The following is a 16,441-nucleotide window of genomic DNA, read 5'->3' as shown; positions in this document are numbered from 1 at the left end:
AATTTCCAAGATCACCAGATCAGCTCAAGCAATATCATACTGTTGTTATAGAAAACGCAAAGCTTGCTAAATTTCAGTTGCACTTAAAACCAGCGAAGCAACAATGCCGCTTTTAAAATCCCGCAAACAAGTCCCTATTTTTTACTCAACACGTGTATATTGACTGACTTATATCTTGACTGGTTTCCTAGGTCATATTTTGTGATTCGATTTTTAATTTTAATAGCCTGCACAAAGAATTTCGTGTAATATCTATGTAATAGCTAAACAGAGACCTGTGAACTAATCAATTGGCTAGATCTTTTATTTTTTTAAACACCCATGCTTAACCACAATAAACTTAATGCTTTTCTGTAACTTTTTGCGATATCATTAGAATAATGTTTATTATATAAATCATATACTATTCGATGAAAAAAGGAATGAAATAAAATAGAATGGAATGAGATAAAATGACCTCACAGTAAAATGGTGGGAATTAACCGATAATACAGTGAGCGTTTTGGAAGAACACTTTTATTTCATTTTATCAGACATGTGCGTTTTCACAGAAGCTAAACGGTTAATAAACCACAATTATTACATTGTTAAACCTTAAGAAACACTAAATGAACACAATAAAACAATTCACACAACTTTGCACATCGCTTTCCCGACAAAAAGTCCGCAGTGCTTCCAAGCGTGCATACCTACTACGCGCCTGCTAATTTAATTTAAGCTATATTACTTACATGTGAGTCCGCGGGGGTAGGTACCACCGCCCTGCTTATTTCTGCCGTGAAGCAGTAATGTGTTTCGGTTTGAAGGGTGGGGCAGCCGTTGTAACTATACTTGAGACCTTAGAACTTATATCTCAAGGTGGGCCGCGCATTTACGTCGTAGATGTCTATGGGCTCCAGTAACCACTTAACACCAGGTGGGCTGTGAGCTCTTCCACTCATCTAGCAATAAAAAATAAATAAGTAAAACTTGCAAAAATATTCATCATGAAAATTTTCAAACATGATTTTGGTATTTTCTGATTCCAGCACACCATTTATATGTAACATTTACACAAATATAAGTACTTTAAATCCACACAGCCACGGTCCGTGTAACTGCGAGAAGCAAGTGATTATGCGACAAAATACCGGATGTCAGTGGCGCCCGTATTACCACAGTGACGGCAGTAACAATTTGATCTTGCCCCCATTAGAGGCAGGGCCAAAACCCGGCCTGCGTGTCATTGACGATAAAAGAACCTTAGTTCTAACATTAGGACAAGTGCTTAGAACAATATATGGACTTCTAATGTCGTTAAAACTTGAAGAACAGTCGAATTAAGTACAAAGAAACATCTTGTTAATGGACGTTTGAATTCCAATCCCATTCTATGAACAAGAGATAAAGATATTTTTATCTTTATTGCTCTAGATTTGTTATTTGGAGTACTTGTGTTAATAGACGCCTACCATCTCGAAATATAAGTTCAAAGTCTCAACTGTATTGTGGGATTTCTTAGCATCGCAGCAATGCGGAATAATGTAACCCATTAGGAAATACTCCGCTCTTAACGCTTAGCACTGAAGATCGACGTTAAGACGTCTCTTGGGGTGTGGTGACGAGAAGAAATCCACACCGTGCTAAAAACCTCGTCTGACCTCCGTTGTCTCATCCTCAAGTTCTGTGTCTGTGCCAAAAGAACATTACATGCAGATTACCTATTCAATAAAATCATGATTTGGGTAGTTGGACCCATGTACTCGACCAGCTGCCCAAAAAGGCACCGGAAATGCCTTTTTTATTGTTTAAATGGATTGTCGAGCTTACGGCCCACCTGGTGTTAAGTTGTTACTGGAGTCCATAGACATCTACGACGTAAATGCCACCACTCACCATTAACAGCACAACGACTGCCCTACCCTTCAAACCGAAACGCATTACTGCTTCGCGGCAGAAATAGGCAGCGTGGTGGTACCTACCCGTGCGGACTCACAAGACGTCCTACCACCAGTAATTACGTAAATTATAATTTTGCGGGTTTCATTTTTATTACACGATGCTATTCCTTCACCGTGAACGTCAAACGTTAAGTGCGTATTTCATGAGGCAACAAAAGTGGAGTGACTGCTGAACTTTACAAACATTCCGGTTGTGCTCTATGTTTTGTTTCCGACAAATGTCCGTCAGCAATTCATTAAAAACTTTACGTGTAAGCTAAAGCGTATCTGACGTATACATTCGACACATAAAATATTCGTCTGGCAGTAGTAAGTACGTGAAACTTACGCGAGACGAACTTTCACAGATAGTTTGGTACATCGCAGATAACTCGGCGAGTTAATGTACACTCCTACTTTGAATTTACATGTACCTGAAACTTTTTACTAGAGATAATAAACAGGGCATCGAGATATCACAACTGTTAGAATATAATGTCCAATAACACAACTAAAATAACATTTTAAGAGAAAACAAAAGCACTAATATGTTAATTAATCGTAATGAATTCAGTATTATTCAGTGTTGTTTGAACCATACCTTGGAGTTTTGTAATTTGGGGCAAACACAACTGGCAGATTTTTTACTTTTATAAGAAAAAAACTGCTAAAATGATTACAACCCATTTTTGATTAGCTGTATGTAGATGTACCGTGTCTAGGACATATAAAGCTAGCTCAGAAGCACAGCGAAGTCTGAAGCAGCCGCATATGGCTCTTGGTGCAGTCGTATTACAAAAAGATAACTAAAGAGCAACGGGTCATGTGTCTCATGAAAAATAAAGCAGTAGAATAGAATGTAAAAATAAAAATTAAAGCTTTGCCTATTTCTACCGCGAACTCAGAAAGGCCAAGAGAGAGTAAGAGAGAAGACAAAATTGAGAATTTCTGTACGCTTCTATTACTTAAGCAAAATTCGCCACAACAGCCAATCAATGATGCGTCTATGGGCTCCAGTAACCACTTAACACCAGGTGGGCTGTGAGCTCGTCCACCCATCTAAGCAATATAAAATAAATAAGTAAAACTTGCAAAAAACTTCATCATGAAATTTTTCAAACATGATTTTGGTATTTTTTGAAACCAGCACACCATTTATATGTAACATTTACACAAATATAAGTACTTTAAATCCACACAGCCACACAGCACAGGCATAGCATTTTTTATCAGCTCATGCAATTATAATTAGACAATAAAAATTTAATATTAAATCAGTAATAAAATAAGACCACGCTATATTTATAAACATTAACAAAAGCAAAACATTCTGTAAACTGCAAGCAAACCGTCCCCTTCACACTCATAAGCTAGCTAGACCGTGCGATAGAAAGATGAGCAGACTTTTCATGATGCGCATGCAGTGCGACGTCACGCCGCTCGCTTATTCACAACAAGGGCGGATCCAGGGGGGGGGTCATGGGGGTCATGACCCCCCCCTGAGCTGGTCCCTAGGTGGACCACATATTGAACATAATGATTTTAGGATACAATATATTGTTGCTCCTTATATTGCTCCTTAATTAATTTAATATAATATAATAAGTTTGTATGATGGCAAATTTTAGGGAACGAACGCATCGAAAATTTGAATTTTACCGCGCCACACTCGCGCGCGCTTGTCGACTACGTAACGTCTAGATCTTTCTCTACGTTGCGCAGACTTAAATCGTGGCTAAGATCTTCAATGGTTGAAGATCACCTAACCGGACTGGCACTTCTCCACGTTAATAAAAAGGTTTTTTTTTTTATGCTTGAAAGATACTGATGGCCCGGAGGCCTTTCCAGCTTCACCAAGACAGGTGGGCGAGCAAAGGCTCAGTCAGGAGGGCTGGGATTTGCTAACAACAGCCCGAGCGCCTCCGAAGGAGACCTAACAACTCAAGAGCAATTGCTTCGCGAATGAATCTACTACCGGATCGGAATCGCGACCCACTGAGAAGATCCGGCGAGAAACTCAGCGGGCTGATGCATGGGTTAGGTTGCACGTCGACCTCTTTGTCGAGTTCGACGAGTACGGTTACCGGGGTTCCTCAGCCTGCTCCTAGTGTTAGAGCTGAAGGTCTAATCTAATCTAATGCAAGAGTTATTGAATCTGATGGATCCGTAAGGACGTGTCTAGGGCGACGACGGTGACTTGCTCCTGCGTGATCAGGATTCGGGGAGTAGTCAGCGGTGGCAACGATAAGGCGATTATCATGACGCATAGCCCTATCGAAGTAACGTTCCGACATTGACTTCATGTGTTTGCGGATCAATTCGAGGCCCAGGTCGTCGTGTAGGTCGACGTTCCTCACGAACCACGGAGCCCCGACGGCTAACCTGCAAAAGCGGGATTGTAGGGATTGGAGAGTGTCTATGTGTTTGCGGGCCGCGTGAGCGAACACCACACTCGCGTAAGTCATGACGGACCTTATGCAAGTTTTGTAAAGTGTCACCTTGTTCCGAAGGGACATTTTACTCCGCTTACAGATCATGGGATAGAGTCTGCCGAGAATAAATGCGGCACAGTCACAGACTGTTTTTATATGCGGGCGGAATGTCATGGATGCATCCAGGGTGACTCCCAGGTACTTGACCTTCCTGGCTCAGGGTATAGGTTGGCCGAAGAGGGTGATCGGGGGTGTGATATTTCTCCTCCTAACGCGGGAGGAAATAAGCGGTGAGTTTCCCCTTTGAAATAACACTGCTGTGCTTTTCGCTGGGTTGATGTCTATGCGTCATTTTCGGAACCACTGTCCGAGGGTTAACGCTGCACTCTGGAGCTTACTTGCGATTAGGGACTTGTTTCTACTTGAGTAGTAAACGGTTGTGTCGTCAGCGAATAAGGCTAGCTGGGTCGGCGGCGATCGGGGAATATCATTGACAAATAAACTAAATAGGAGCGGAGAAAGAACGGAGCCTTGCGGGACTCCAGCCATGAGTGGTCGCGGGGAGGAGCGGGAACCACTGTCCCATGGTGGCTACTGCGATCTGGAGTCGCCGATGAAGCAGCGACATCTTCCTACACGAGTAGTAGATAGCCGTGTCATCGGCGAAGAGCGCTAGATGGGTCTCCGGAGACCGGGGTATATCATTGATATACAAACTAAATAATAACGGGGAGAGCGCGGAGCCTTGCGGGACTCCGGCAGTCAGTTGACGGGGACGAGAACGAGTTCCCTCTACTCGATATCGAAACGAACGGTTCGACAAGAAGTCCCGTATGATGAGCACGAGACTGTCCGGTACACCCATATTGAAAAGTTTGAAAATCAAACCGTTGTGCCAGACTTTGTCGAACGCTTTTGCGACGTCGAAGAAGAGGGCTCCCGTGTAGATCGGTTTTGTCATAAAAACGTACCCATTGACGTAAATGACGTAATAACGCGTTTCGGGAGAAGCCGTAAAAGAAAAATTTATTTTGTTATTTAAATATGTATTTTGTCTGTTTCTATTTTGTTTGTTGGAAACCCTTGTCGTACCACTTTTGAGGACTTTTGCGTCATACCCCTCGAAATACCTTTAGCTGTTATGACAAACCATTCACCACGGTTATGGAATATAAATAAGCTGCCTCATTCCGGGCGTGATAGTGCTTCTCTGGATGTCTTCAAGAGAAGATGACAATATGTACGTGTATATGTAGGTACAAGTTATTATGTGTTAAGTTTTTCAAGTGTACAATAAATAATAAATATTTTTAAGTACAGTACTTACGTACATTAATAAAATACCCACATTTTTTACTTGTATCTATTGTTATCAAAATTAAATTATACCTAAGTTCTTGACTTGACCATGACTATGTGACCCCCTCCTGGCACCAAAGCTGGATCCGCCCTTGATTCACAAACACTACACAAGCGCAACGTGTGAATGTGTTGAACGCGAGCTACATGGTAGGCGGAGTGGGGTGTGTTAGGTTTTATTTTCGTTACGGAATATCTTGATTCGGTCGCCGCGCTCAAAGCCCGCGATAAAACCTATGCAATAGTTTAAAAAAAAATCGTCTCTTATTTCAATTACTTTCTTCCACAGTATTTCCGTACGCTGAATACTAGGGTCTCACTGGTGTACATCGAGTCGTGGCAGGGTGCTGACCAAGCCGCCATCGACAGGAAGGCGGACATCACGAGAGCCATCCACACCTTCAGCGACTACGCGGCGAGAAAACTATTCAAAATCGAAAAGGACACGACACAACTTCTCACGTAAGATCATGCCTTACTATGCAGAGCTCAGTCATAAGTTTCTCAGAACATATAATTATATCGTGAAGTCACAAAATATAGAGAGGAGGTTATTTTCCAAATTCTTGGGGCGTTGACCTCGAGCGTGAGCTGAATTTTAATTGTATTACATTGCGTGTCAGATGTCTGCAGTATTTCGGAATTAAGAAATATTCCTTTCACTCAATATCTTTTACTAGTGGTAGGACCTCTTCTGAGTCCGCGCGGGTAGGTACCGCCACCCTGCCTATTTCTGCCGTTAAGCAGTCATGCGGTTTGAAGGGTGGGGCAGCCGCTGTAACTATACTTGAGACCTTAGAACTTATATCTCAAGGTGGGTGGCGCATTTATGTCGTAGATGTCTATGGGCTCCAGTAACCACTTAACACCAGGTGGGCTGTGAGCTCGTCCAACAATTTTATTCCACTCATTCATCAATACTTTTTGTTGTTATGTAAATGTAGCCTTCGGAATTTTTGCACTATAAACTTTGGAAACAAAATATTTTTTTTTACCATCTTTACAAGAATATACAATAACAAAGAAAGTTGAATGTGTGAAAGTCAAGTTCAAGTCTGCCTTGAAGTGTCAATAACTATAATCGAATTTCGACCACAGAACGAAATCTAGTAGTAAAAAAAAAACGATTTTATTATATATGCATGTAGCATATATATCTTATGGATATATCTGTTACTATCATACTCATAATTCCACGCGAACACGATATAATATTCAAAGCATTTCAATTATGACGTTGGATTCGTAAATCGAACGCAGCAACAGAACTAAATCGGCACAAGAGACGTCCCCGCAACGAATTTCAAGCGCTAATCAGCTTACAGCCCTTTTCTGAACAAGCAGATCGCCGACGAGCTGCGCTCGAATTAATCCAAGCGAAACGAGCGAATTAATTCGAGTGACGAACGAGGGTGCTTAAAGCGAAAACGCTGAATTTGAAATTGTCCATTTCGAATGCTTCGCGGACAACAAGTTTGAAATTAACGAATACGTTTTCACCCATACTTTGGCTTTGTTCTTGTCATGAAGCTAGCCCACTGAGTTTCTCGCCGGATCTTCTTAGTGAATCGCGTTTCTGATCTGGTGGTAGATTCTGCAAAGCACTGCTCTTGCTAGGGCCAGTTTTGGCAACACCTCAGGTTTGAGCCCCGAGAGCTCACCTACACGCTAGGGTAACCGCTGATATAGCCTCTCAAAGCTACAAGCAAAGGTAGGAAAAAAAGTCATTTGGTATTCGATTATTAAATGTGCTTCTTATTCTTGCTTCATATTTGTATCTGGCACCTACATATAAAAACGCTTAATCAAAACAAGAACCCTTTTTTTTCATCTACAATAACTAATTCAGACATGCGGCTAGCTGTTAGCAAGGCTTCGTTAAATAAATGTTATCAGGCGAATGTGCGGTAACAAAATTCGGTAAAAATGACATTTTCGATTTGGTATGTACATAACTCGGTTACCATAGCAACGGTAACGACAAAGACGTTTGTTGTTTACAATAATCGTAACAAAAATGTATATAAATCGAACGCATCGTTTCGGTGATCGCGTGAGGAACGAACGATATACATAATGTAGTAATTGATTTATTTAGAAGTTAATTAAAATTTTCTTCTCATGCTTTTTGGTTGGAGAGACATTAACGGTGTCCATCCAGTAATAGTAGGCATCGAGTAGGCATCGTTTGCCCATCGGCAGAAAAAAAACTCGTTTGACGTTTAAAGTTTGAAGTTTGACTTTTGACGTTGACGTTTTACGTTTGACATTGACGTATGTGTATTTTATTGAGCCAGGCGTCAATTTAGAAATCCAATAAATTGATCAACAATATAATAAATGTGAAGCGCTCTTGTTCCGCACCCAGCCCCTCGTGAACACAAAATCGATTCCACGTAAATTCCATCGGCCGATTACCGTTCTAATCCAACGAATTATATCTTAAAAGCTTCCGTGACTTGATGGTCCTACAATTTCGGATCTTGACGTGAATTACGCGATATACTTCTCTAGGTTGAAATTATATTTGAGTTCAAAATGGGGTAGCTCTTTAAGAATATTCAATGTTCAATGAGCTCTTTATTTTTATTGACGCGATGACCTTAAGTCCATAAATAACTCAAAAATATAATTAGGTACCAAACATTTTTTATTGGACACAGATATATGTGGTCGGTAACCATCAGAAAAGATATTTGATAGATGCCTGAATATCGCTTACGACATTTTCAAGATATGTTTGCAAGTTCAAAACATTCGGACTGTCAGTCTACTGAGAAATTTCACCCGCTCAGTGGAAGATCTTTCCTTTGTCATTGAACCCTCCAAATATATACAAAAATAGTGGTAGGTGCTCCAAAAAGCCAGGGCATACCCTCCTCATCGTTTTTTTTTTTATGATTGAAGTATTACTGGTGGCCCAGAGGCCTTTCCAGTTTCACCGGGACAGGTGGGCGAGCAAGGCTCAGCCAGGAGGGGTGGGATTTGCTAACAGCTGCCCGAGCGCCTCCGAAGGGGACCTAACAACTCAAGAGTAGCTGCTTCGCGAATGAATCTACTACCGAATCGGAATCGCGATCCGCTGAGAAGATCCGGCGAGAAACTCAGCGGGCTGATGCATGGGTTAGGTTGCACGTCGACCTCCTTGTCGAGTTCGACGAGTACGGTTACCGGGATCCCTAAGCCTGCTCCTAGTGTTTGAGCTGAAGGTATCTAATGCAAGAGTTATTCGATCTGATGGATCCGTAAGGACTTGTCATCATTTATACTGATGACAGCACCTGCACAATTTCGAATCGAAAGGCGAAGCGGTAGGCAGCGGCTTGGCTCTGCCCCTGGCATTGCTGAAGTTCATGGGCGACGGTAACCACTCACCATCAGGTGGGCCGTATGCTCGTCTGCCTACAAGGGCAATAAAAAAAAATAAAAAGAAATGAATCACAAACATTTTTGAAAACCGCCAAGCTAACCACACTCGAATGATCTGACTGAGAATTCACGGCACATCACTAATGTCTTACAATGCGATTCACTTATTTTCCGTATCTGTTTGAATGATTGATGTGAGAATTCGGTATTGACGTAGAGTAAAATCGGTATCTATTCCTTGGAGATGTTCAGAACTCCATTACGGCAGCGATGTACTTTTGTATCTCGGGGAGCACCTATCTATGTCTACGGAGGTTTTTCGATCGCTTCTAATTTTTTTGTTTCGATCTCACGTACTTTTTTAATAATAATAATAAAATCATTTATTGCGCTTCACACAGATTTAGATTAAGTAGATAAATAAAAGAAAAGGTAAAAAAAGGCAATTAAATTATTATTTATTATTTTTATTTCTTTACTAGCTGACCCGGCAGACTTCGTAATGCCTCAATCGATAAATAAAAGACCTAAACTTTTGTATAAAATAAACTTTAAACAAAACGACTCCGTACGACGGCGGACACATGAAAGGAAAAACAAAACTGTTATTTTTATTTAATTCCGAGCATTTTCTTATTTATCTACCTTTTAAACCTTCTCTGGGCTTCCACAAATAATTAAAGACCAAAATTAGCCAAATCGGTCCAGCCGTTCTCGAGTTTTAGCGAGACTAACGAACAGCAATTTCATTTTTATTATTCATTATTATTCATTTTTATATATATAGATTATGGCTTATAAATTAAATTCCGATTAAAATCTACAAATCGGACGGCGCGCTAATGAAACTCAGTCATAACGTTAAACATATAAAGCACAAAATTCGTTTATCTTAAAATCTCAATTTAGTTACGTTAAAATCGATAATAAATCAAGCGATCCACTCTTAGATAAACAGCCGGACCAACCAACAGAGGCAAGTTAAACAGGCCTTCGTAATGTAATCAATTCAGTAAATCGAATATATAGGCGGTAACCCCTTAGCTCGAGGCGTCGGTAAACATTCGAATTTTATGTAATTCGAACTTTACTTGAACCTGAATAAGCATTACTAACTAGTAATTAAATTTTAGTGGCTCTAGGAAGATATATCTACAAGACCTACTTTGATATAAACGATACGTACTTAATGTTTAAAAGTTGGCTGTAGTATAATCAAAATGATATCTGAATATGAAATGTGAGAGTATATTTCTTTTTTTTTTTGACTTATATCATTTCTGCTTTGCCGATGTCTATCGACAACCGCATTTACAATAAGAGTAAAAAAAAATTTTTTTATCTCTGATGGAGGACAAGCTCACGGTCCACCTGATGTTAAGTTACCGGAGCTTATAGACATTTACAACATAAATGCCGCCACCCACCTTGAGATATGAATTCTAAGATCTCAGTACCTATAGTTACAACGGCTGCTCTACCCTTCAAACCAAAACGCATTACTGGTTCACGGCAGAAATAGGCAGGGTGGTGACACCTACCCGCGCGTACTCCTAAGAGATCCTACCACCAATATATTAACTCATAATAACTGTAGTAGTATTAACCACCAGTAGTATTATTTCTTTATAACTATTTCTACACTAAACTACACGAATCTTACCGAGAAGCCGAAAATATATCATACATAATAAAAAATTTTACAATTGCAAATTATTATGAACAAACCGAATCGCAGATTAAAAAAGCACACAACGTTTAATTAAAAATTATGTATTTTTCGTTCAAACGGATCCAATTTCGTACGTTTTTTTTTTATGAAACATTTATAATTAGGCTTTTCTTAGAATTAACTAAAAGATACTCTTGTCCCTAAAAAAAAAAACATTACCCGCTTTTCTATTAAAAAACCAATTTAAACCTTAACTAAACGTATTTACGACGATAATCTATGTCACTCTCCAAAATGGCCAACAAAATACAGCTTCAATAAAACCCTGAATTACCCCGAGCTAATCTTAAACTCATAACAACTAACCCCTAACAATTAACTCATTTATAGATGCATTAACTTTTGCCTCCTTTTAATAATAACGTCATGCATTATTTACCTTCCGGGGGCGGTTCGCGTGTGGTTTTAATCTATTTTACGACAGGGTAAGATGGTCTTAAAAGCCCGAATATCATATTTTATGGTGAAAGAAGGGTTAATTGTTTGCGCTGCTCACGAACATAGCTCACGCTGTAATTATTAATTAAAAGTACTTTTTTTTATTGCTTAGATGGGTGGACGAGCTCACAGCCCACCTGGTGTTAAGTGGTTACTGGAGCCCATAGACGCATCATTGATTGGTTATTGTGGCGAATTTGGCTTAAGCGAAGCGAAGCTTAAGAAGCGTACAGAAATTCTCAATTTTGTCTTCTCTCTTACTCTCTCTTGGTCTTTCTCAGTTCGCGGTAGAAATAGGCAAAGCTTTAATTTTTATTTTTACATTCTATTCTATTGATACAACGTAGATGCGCCACCCACCTTGAGATATAAGTTCTAAATTCTCGGTATAGGTACAACGGCTGCCCCACCCTTCAAACCGAAACGCATTACTGCTTCGCGGCAGAAATAGGTAAGGCGGTGGAACCTATCCGCGCGAACTCACAAGTGGTCCTACCACCAGTAAAAGTACTCATATAATTGAAATTAATAAAGAGATATTGATTAATTAGAACGTACGCTACGTAAGCGCGACAAATCAATATGTATCTATATCAATATGTATCTATATATCTAGTATCTATATACGTGAAGCAAAAACTTTGTATCCCTTTTTACGAAAATTGCGCGGACGGAGGAGTATGAAATTTTCCACACTTATAGAGAATATAGAGAAGAAGTGCACAATGCTAATATTTTTTTTAAATAATGCATAACGGGTACATTAAATCAATAAAGAAAACATTACACACACTACATACCATGTATTTGACGCACACACGCATGCATACTATTTATTGTCAAACTTTTGTTCTTGACGTCTGTTGTCAAATTAAGAATAGATTAAATATTATTTGTCTTGGTTAATATTTTTTATAGTGTAGTCTTGGCGAAATTTGTGTTTATTGAAGTATAAAATACAATCATAATAGTGTACAAACTTATAATTCCAATTAATTATAGTCGAATTTCGACTACTGCGGGACCTCTAGTTAGTTTTGTTTCATACTGTTTCTTTTACGCAAACCAAGCAAAGCGTGCAAATTGATTAAAATGTGATTAAAATGATCAATTTGTAAAGACGTTCAGATGTTATAAATACAAAATTGACAAAATTACTCAAAGATTGCTTAATTATCACGAAATCTTTTATAAATACAATTTGTATCTATCGAACGTTGTCGGGCGATGCTTAATCAAGGCGTTTTATTTAGATTGAAAGAAGACGTATCTAATTAAATTTCATCATTGAAGTTGTACTAATTTTAGTGTCGACTGTTAATTGAATTCGGAACACAGTAAGTCCATAGACGAATTAGTAGAATTTTCGAAATGAAGGTCTATTGAGATCTAAATATTTTATAATGGCTATTCATTTCGGAAAACCTAAAAAGAAAACATTACGAATGAAAAATATTTTCCAATTGTTTTTCATTGTACCTGTCTACGCAATACAAACACAATTAAAACATCATCGCATCGGTGGGCTCACGGTCTCATTCGCGCTTGTGACGCGAGACATATGAATTCGCATAATACAAAATTACGGGTTTGCAAATTTCAATCGTTAAATTAAGATTGATTATTCGCTGATTTACTTCAGGAATATATGTTTTTTCTAACCCACTATAAACTATCCGACTAAACTGGATTCATACAACATATCGATGTTGTTATAATTACAACATACTTTGTACAAATTCAAATTCAAATTCAAAATCATTTATTTCAACTTGGATGTCATCAAAACACACTTGTTGAATGTCAAAATGTAAAAGAAAATGTTAACTCTACCACCGGTTCCAAAAAAAGTCACAGTCCTGAGAAGAACCGGCGAAACAAACTCAGCGGGCTTTTTTTTTTTTTTTCTCAAATATATATATATTTTTTTTTTAAACAAGAAAACATATTTACAGTATACGAAAAAACAAGTCAAAAAAATACAATTCAAATAAATAATAATAATAATGAAAAAATACAATTCAAATAAATAATAATAATAATGAAAAATGAAAAGGCCAGGAGCGAACGCCTCATTCCCACGTAGTGCCATTTAGTAAATAATCCTTAACTTTATAATATGCCTTGTTGCACAAACGTTCCTTGACAGTTTTCTTAAATCTATGAACAGGTAGTAGTTGAACGTTTTGTGGGATCTTGTTGAAAAGTTGTACACCCAGCCCCCTGAAAGAGTTGCTTATTTTCTTAGTTCGAGCCGCCGGCAACGCAAGCCTATGTTTGTTCCTAGTGTTCGCACAATGTGAACACTAGGAACAAACATAGGCTTCGCAGACTCTGGGGAATTCTACAATGTTTTTAGGCACGTACAATAAATTTTCAAAAATGTATTGGGACGCTAAAGTTAGAATTTTGATTTCCTTAAACTTGTCCCTCAAGGATTCCCTCGGGTGCATATTATAAATAGCACGAATAGCCTTTACGTACGTGCGAAGGCCTTTCTAGTATAAGTATTAATCTAACATAGTAGCTAAATAGAGGCTCGTTTACTTCAACGCCGTGGCTAAATTCCTGCAAGAACTGTTTGGAAAAGAGGTTCTTATGAACACCACACGAGAAACCTTTAAGGATCGAAGCCAACAAAATTCACAAAACCTCAAGCTTGCTTTTTGAACCTCAGGCCTTAAAGAAGATTGCGACAAGATCGACGCTAACCCTTAATCTGACGTTACAGTTCCAAAATTGGTTCCTGTCACACTTCTGCTGATCTTGGATCGACTTAGGATAGATATCTGAGGAAGGTTTAAATCAAAGGACATAGTGAAGATGCTATTAATAGGAATTAATGTTGGGTAGTTACAATAGTAACTCTGAAAAGGAAGTAGTGAGATCTTGGAATTGTAAAATCTTTGTAAGGACTAAACGATATCTGGTATGGTTACTAAAGTGTAGGTTATTTAATTTTTTTTACAGCGGCATAATGTTTCCGGGCGGAGAATCCGGTATCTCGGTACCAGACACCATGTGTACTCCAAAATCTGTTGGCATATCCGTCGACACTAACACGTACGAGCCACATCTTCTGGCCGGCACCATGGCGCATATGATCGGACATAATATCGGTGAGTGAGATGGTAGACCAAAACAAAATAACGGCGTAACTACATTGTAAATTAGAAAGCTGAGTTGCTTCGAAGCAAAAATTACCTATCACATATAACCGATCCCAAGGGAAATTTTTTTAGATAAGCTTTGGCAATATGTACATCTATGACTAATATAGTACAGTCTGACCAAAAATGCCAAATATCTTTATTAAAGATTAGTTGAATTGGCCTTAGTCATTGCACCGAAATCAGACAAATACGAACATACAGCATGGTAATACGTACCACAAGGAATGACAATTTTTTGCGGATTTGTCCGTGATATTTTAGATATTAACGTGTAGCACGTAATTGGTACTAGAGAATTGAAACACACAGATTCAACACTCCTTGCTAGTACATCATTTGGTTGATGGATGGTACATATGCTTCTTCAAACGAGGTTTGTGGAGAGTACTTAACGGTAGACAGCGGCTTGGCTCTGTCCCTGGCATTGATGAAGTCCATGGGCGACGGTAAACCACTCACGATCAGGTGGGCCGTATGCTCGTCTGCCTACAAGGGCATTAAAAAAAACTAATTATATATTAAAAATATATTTTTTAATGCTCGTAAAAAAATTTACAGAAATAAAAAGCAAACACTCCATTAATGGATTCGTTTCACAGGGATGGGCCACGACGATGGCCGGGAGCAGTGCTTCTGCCGCGACTGGCACGGCTGCATCATGGCGCAATCCATCGTCGGCTCTGACAACGTCCAGCCCTACAAATTTTCTGACTGCTCTAAGAATGACTACATCAACGATCTCAGGGTCGGGCAAGGTCTCTGCTTGCTGAACAAACCTAATGAAGTAAGTCAAGGAAAATAACTGCCTGATAACCTATGATTTCCAAGTAGTTGATAGAAAGCCAAAGATGGGCTTATGGTCACCAAAGCCAATAAAAATCACGACTAGAGTGTCACAACCCACCTTGAAACATAAGGTTGCGATACAAGCAAGCAAGTTTTTGAAGTCGTCGTGGCCTAAGGGATAAGACGTCCGGTTCGTGTTGAGCGACGCACCGGTGTTCGAATCTCAGGCGGGGTACTATTTTTTCTAATGAAATACGTACTCAACAAATGTTCACGATTGACTTCCACGGTGAAGGAATAACATCGTGTAATGAAAATGAAACCCGCAAAAATATAGTTTTTGTAATTACTGGTAGTAGGACCTATTGTGAGTCCGCTCGGGTAGGTACCACCACCCTGCCTATATCTGCCGTGAAGCAGTAATGCGTTTCGGCTTGAAGGGTAAGGCAGCCGTTGTAACTATACTGAGTCGTTAAAACTCATATCTCAAGGTGGGTGGCGGCAGTTACGTCGTGGATGTCTATAGGTTCCGGTAACCACTTAACACCAGGTGGTCTGTGAGCTCGTCCACCCATCTAAGCTATAAAAAAAAAGTAAAAAACTTCGCAGCAGAAATTGACACTCGCGTGGGCATAAAATACGCTTTATCTAATGGCTGTAGAGCTCATGTCCACGACGTGGAAGTCATGAAACCAAATGCAAAGTTAATCTCAAATATTTTTAGAGTGAAGGCTCTTACTCTTACTCGTTTTACTGGTGGTAGGACCTCTTGTGAGTCCGCACGGGTAGGTACCACCACCCTGCCTATTTCTGCCGTGAAGCAGTAACACGTTTCGGTTTGAAGGATAGGGCAGCCGTTGTAACTATACTGAGACCTTAGAACTCATATCTCAAGGTGGGTGGGGCGGCAGTTACGTTGTGGATGTCTATAGGTTCCGGTAACCACTTCACACCAGATGGGCTGTGAGCTCGTCCACCCATCTAGTGCAATAAAAAATAAACGTAAAACTGTACACTTTACAAGCCCTGACTTTACATTTCCCGTACTCTGTTCAAAAAGTAATGTACGAAACTTGACGAAATATTTTAATGTTCTCGAATAAATTAAAAATAGCTGTATTCTTGCGTTTCGTGCAGTAAGGTTTAGCATTATCTCGCCGTCCCTACCGTCCTTGGGCCGTCAAAATCCACTAAATTTCGGCTTAAAATTTCGTTGACTGTAAATTCTCATGA

The 16,441-nt window shown here is 39.4% G+C and overlaps 1 protein-coding gene across 10 annotated transcripts in view; it reads left to right on the top strand.

Moving 5' to 3' along the window:
- LOC105841880 (disintegrin and metalloproteinase domain-containing protein 11) overlaps positions 1–16,441 on the top strand; it is a 576,915-nt gene that overhangs the window by 531,325 nt on the left and 29,149 nt on the right. For all 10 annotated transcript variants that reach the window (XM_062670757.1, XM_038013324.2, XM_062670755.1 and 7 more), the window contains 3 exons: positions 6,000–6,172; positions 14,220–14,368; positions 15,022–15,206. In XM_062670757.1, the coding sequence (XP_062526741.1) occupies positions 6,000–6,172; positions 14,220–14,368; positions 15,022–15,206 (507 nt within the window). The remainder of the gene's footprint in view (positions 1–5,999; positions 6,173–14,219; positions 14,369–15,021; positions 15,207–16,441) is intronic.

The sequence above is a fragment of the Bombyx mori genome, chromosome 10 (genome assembly GCF_030269925.1).
Source record: "Bombyx mori chromosome 10, ASM3026992v2".
Classification (NCBI taxonomy): Eukaryota; Metazoa; Arthropoda; class Insecta; order Lepidoptera; family Bombycidae; genus Bombyx; species Bombyx mori.
The sequence above is the reverse complement of the archived record's forward strand: the minus strand, read 5'-3'. Positions and strand labels throughout refer to the sequence as shown.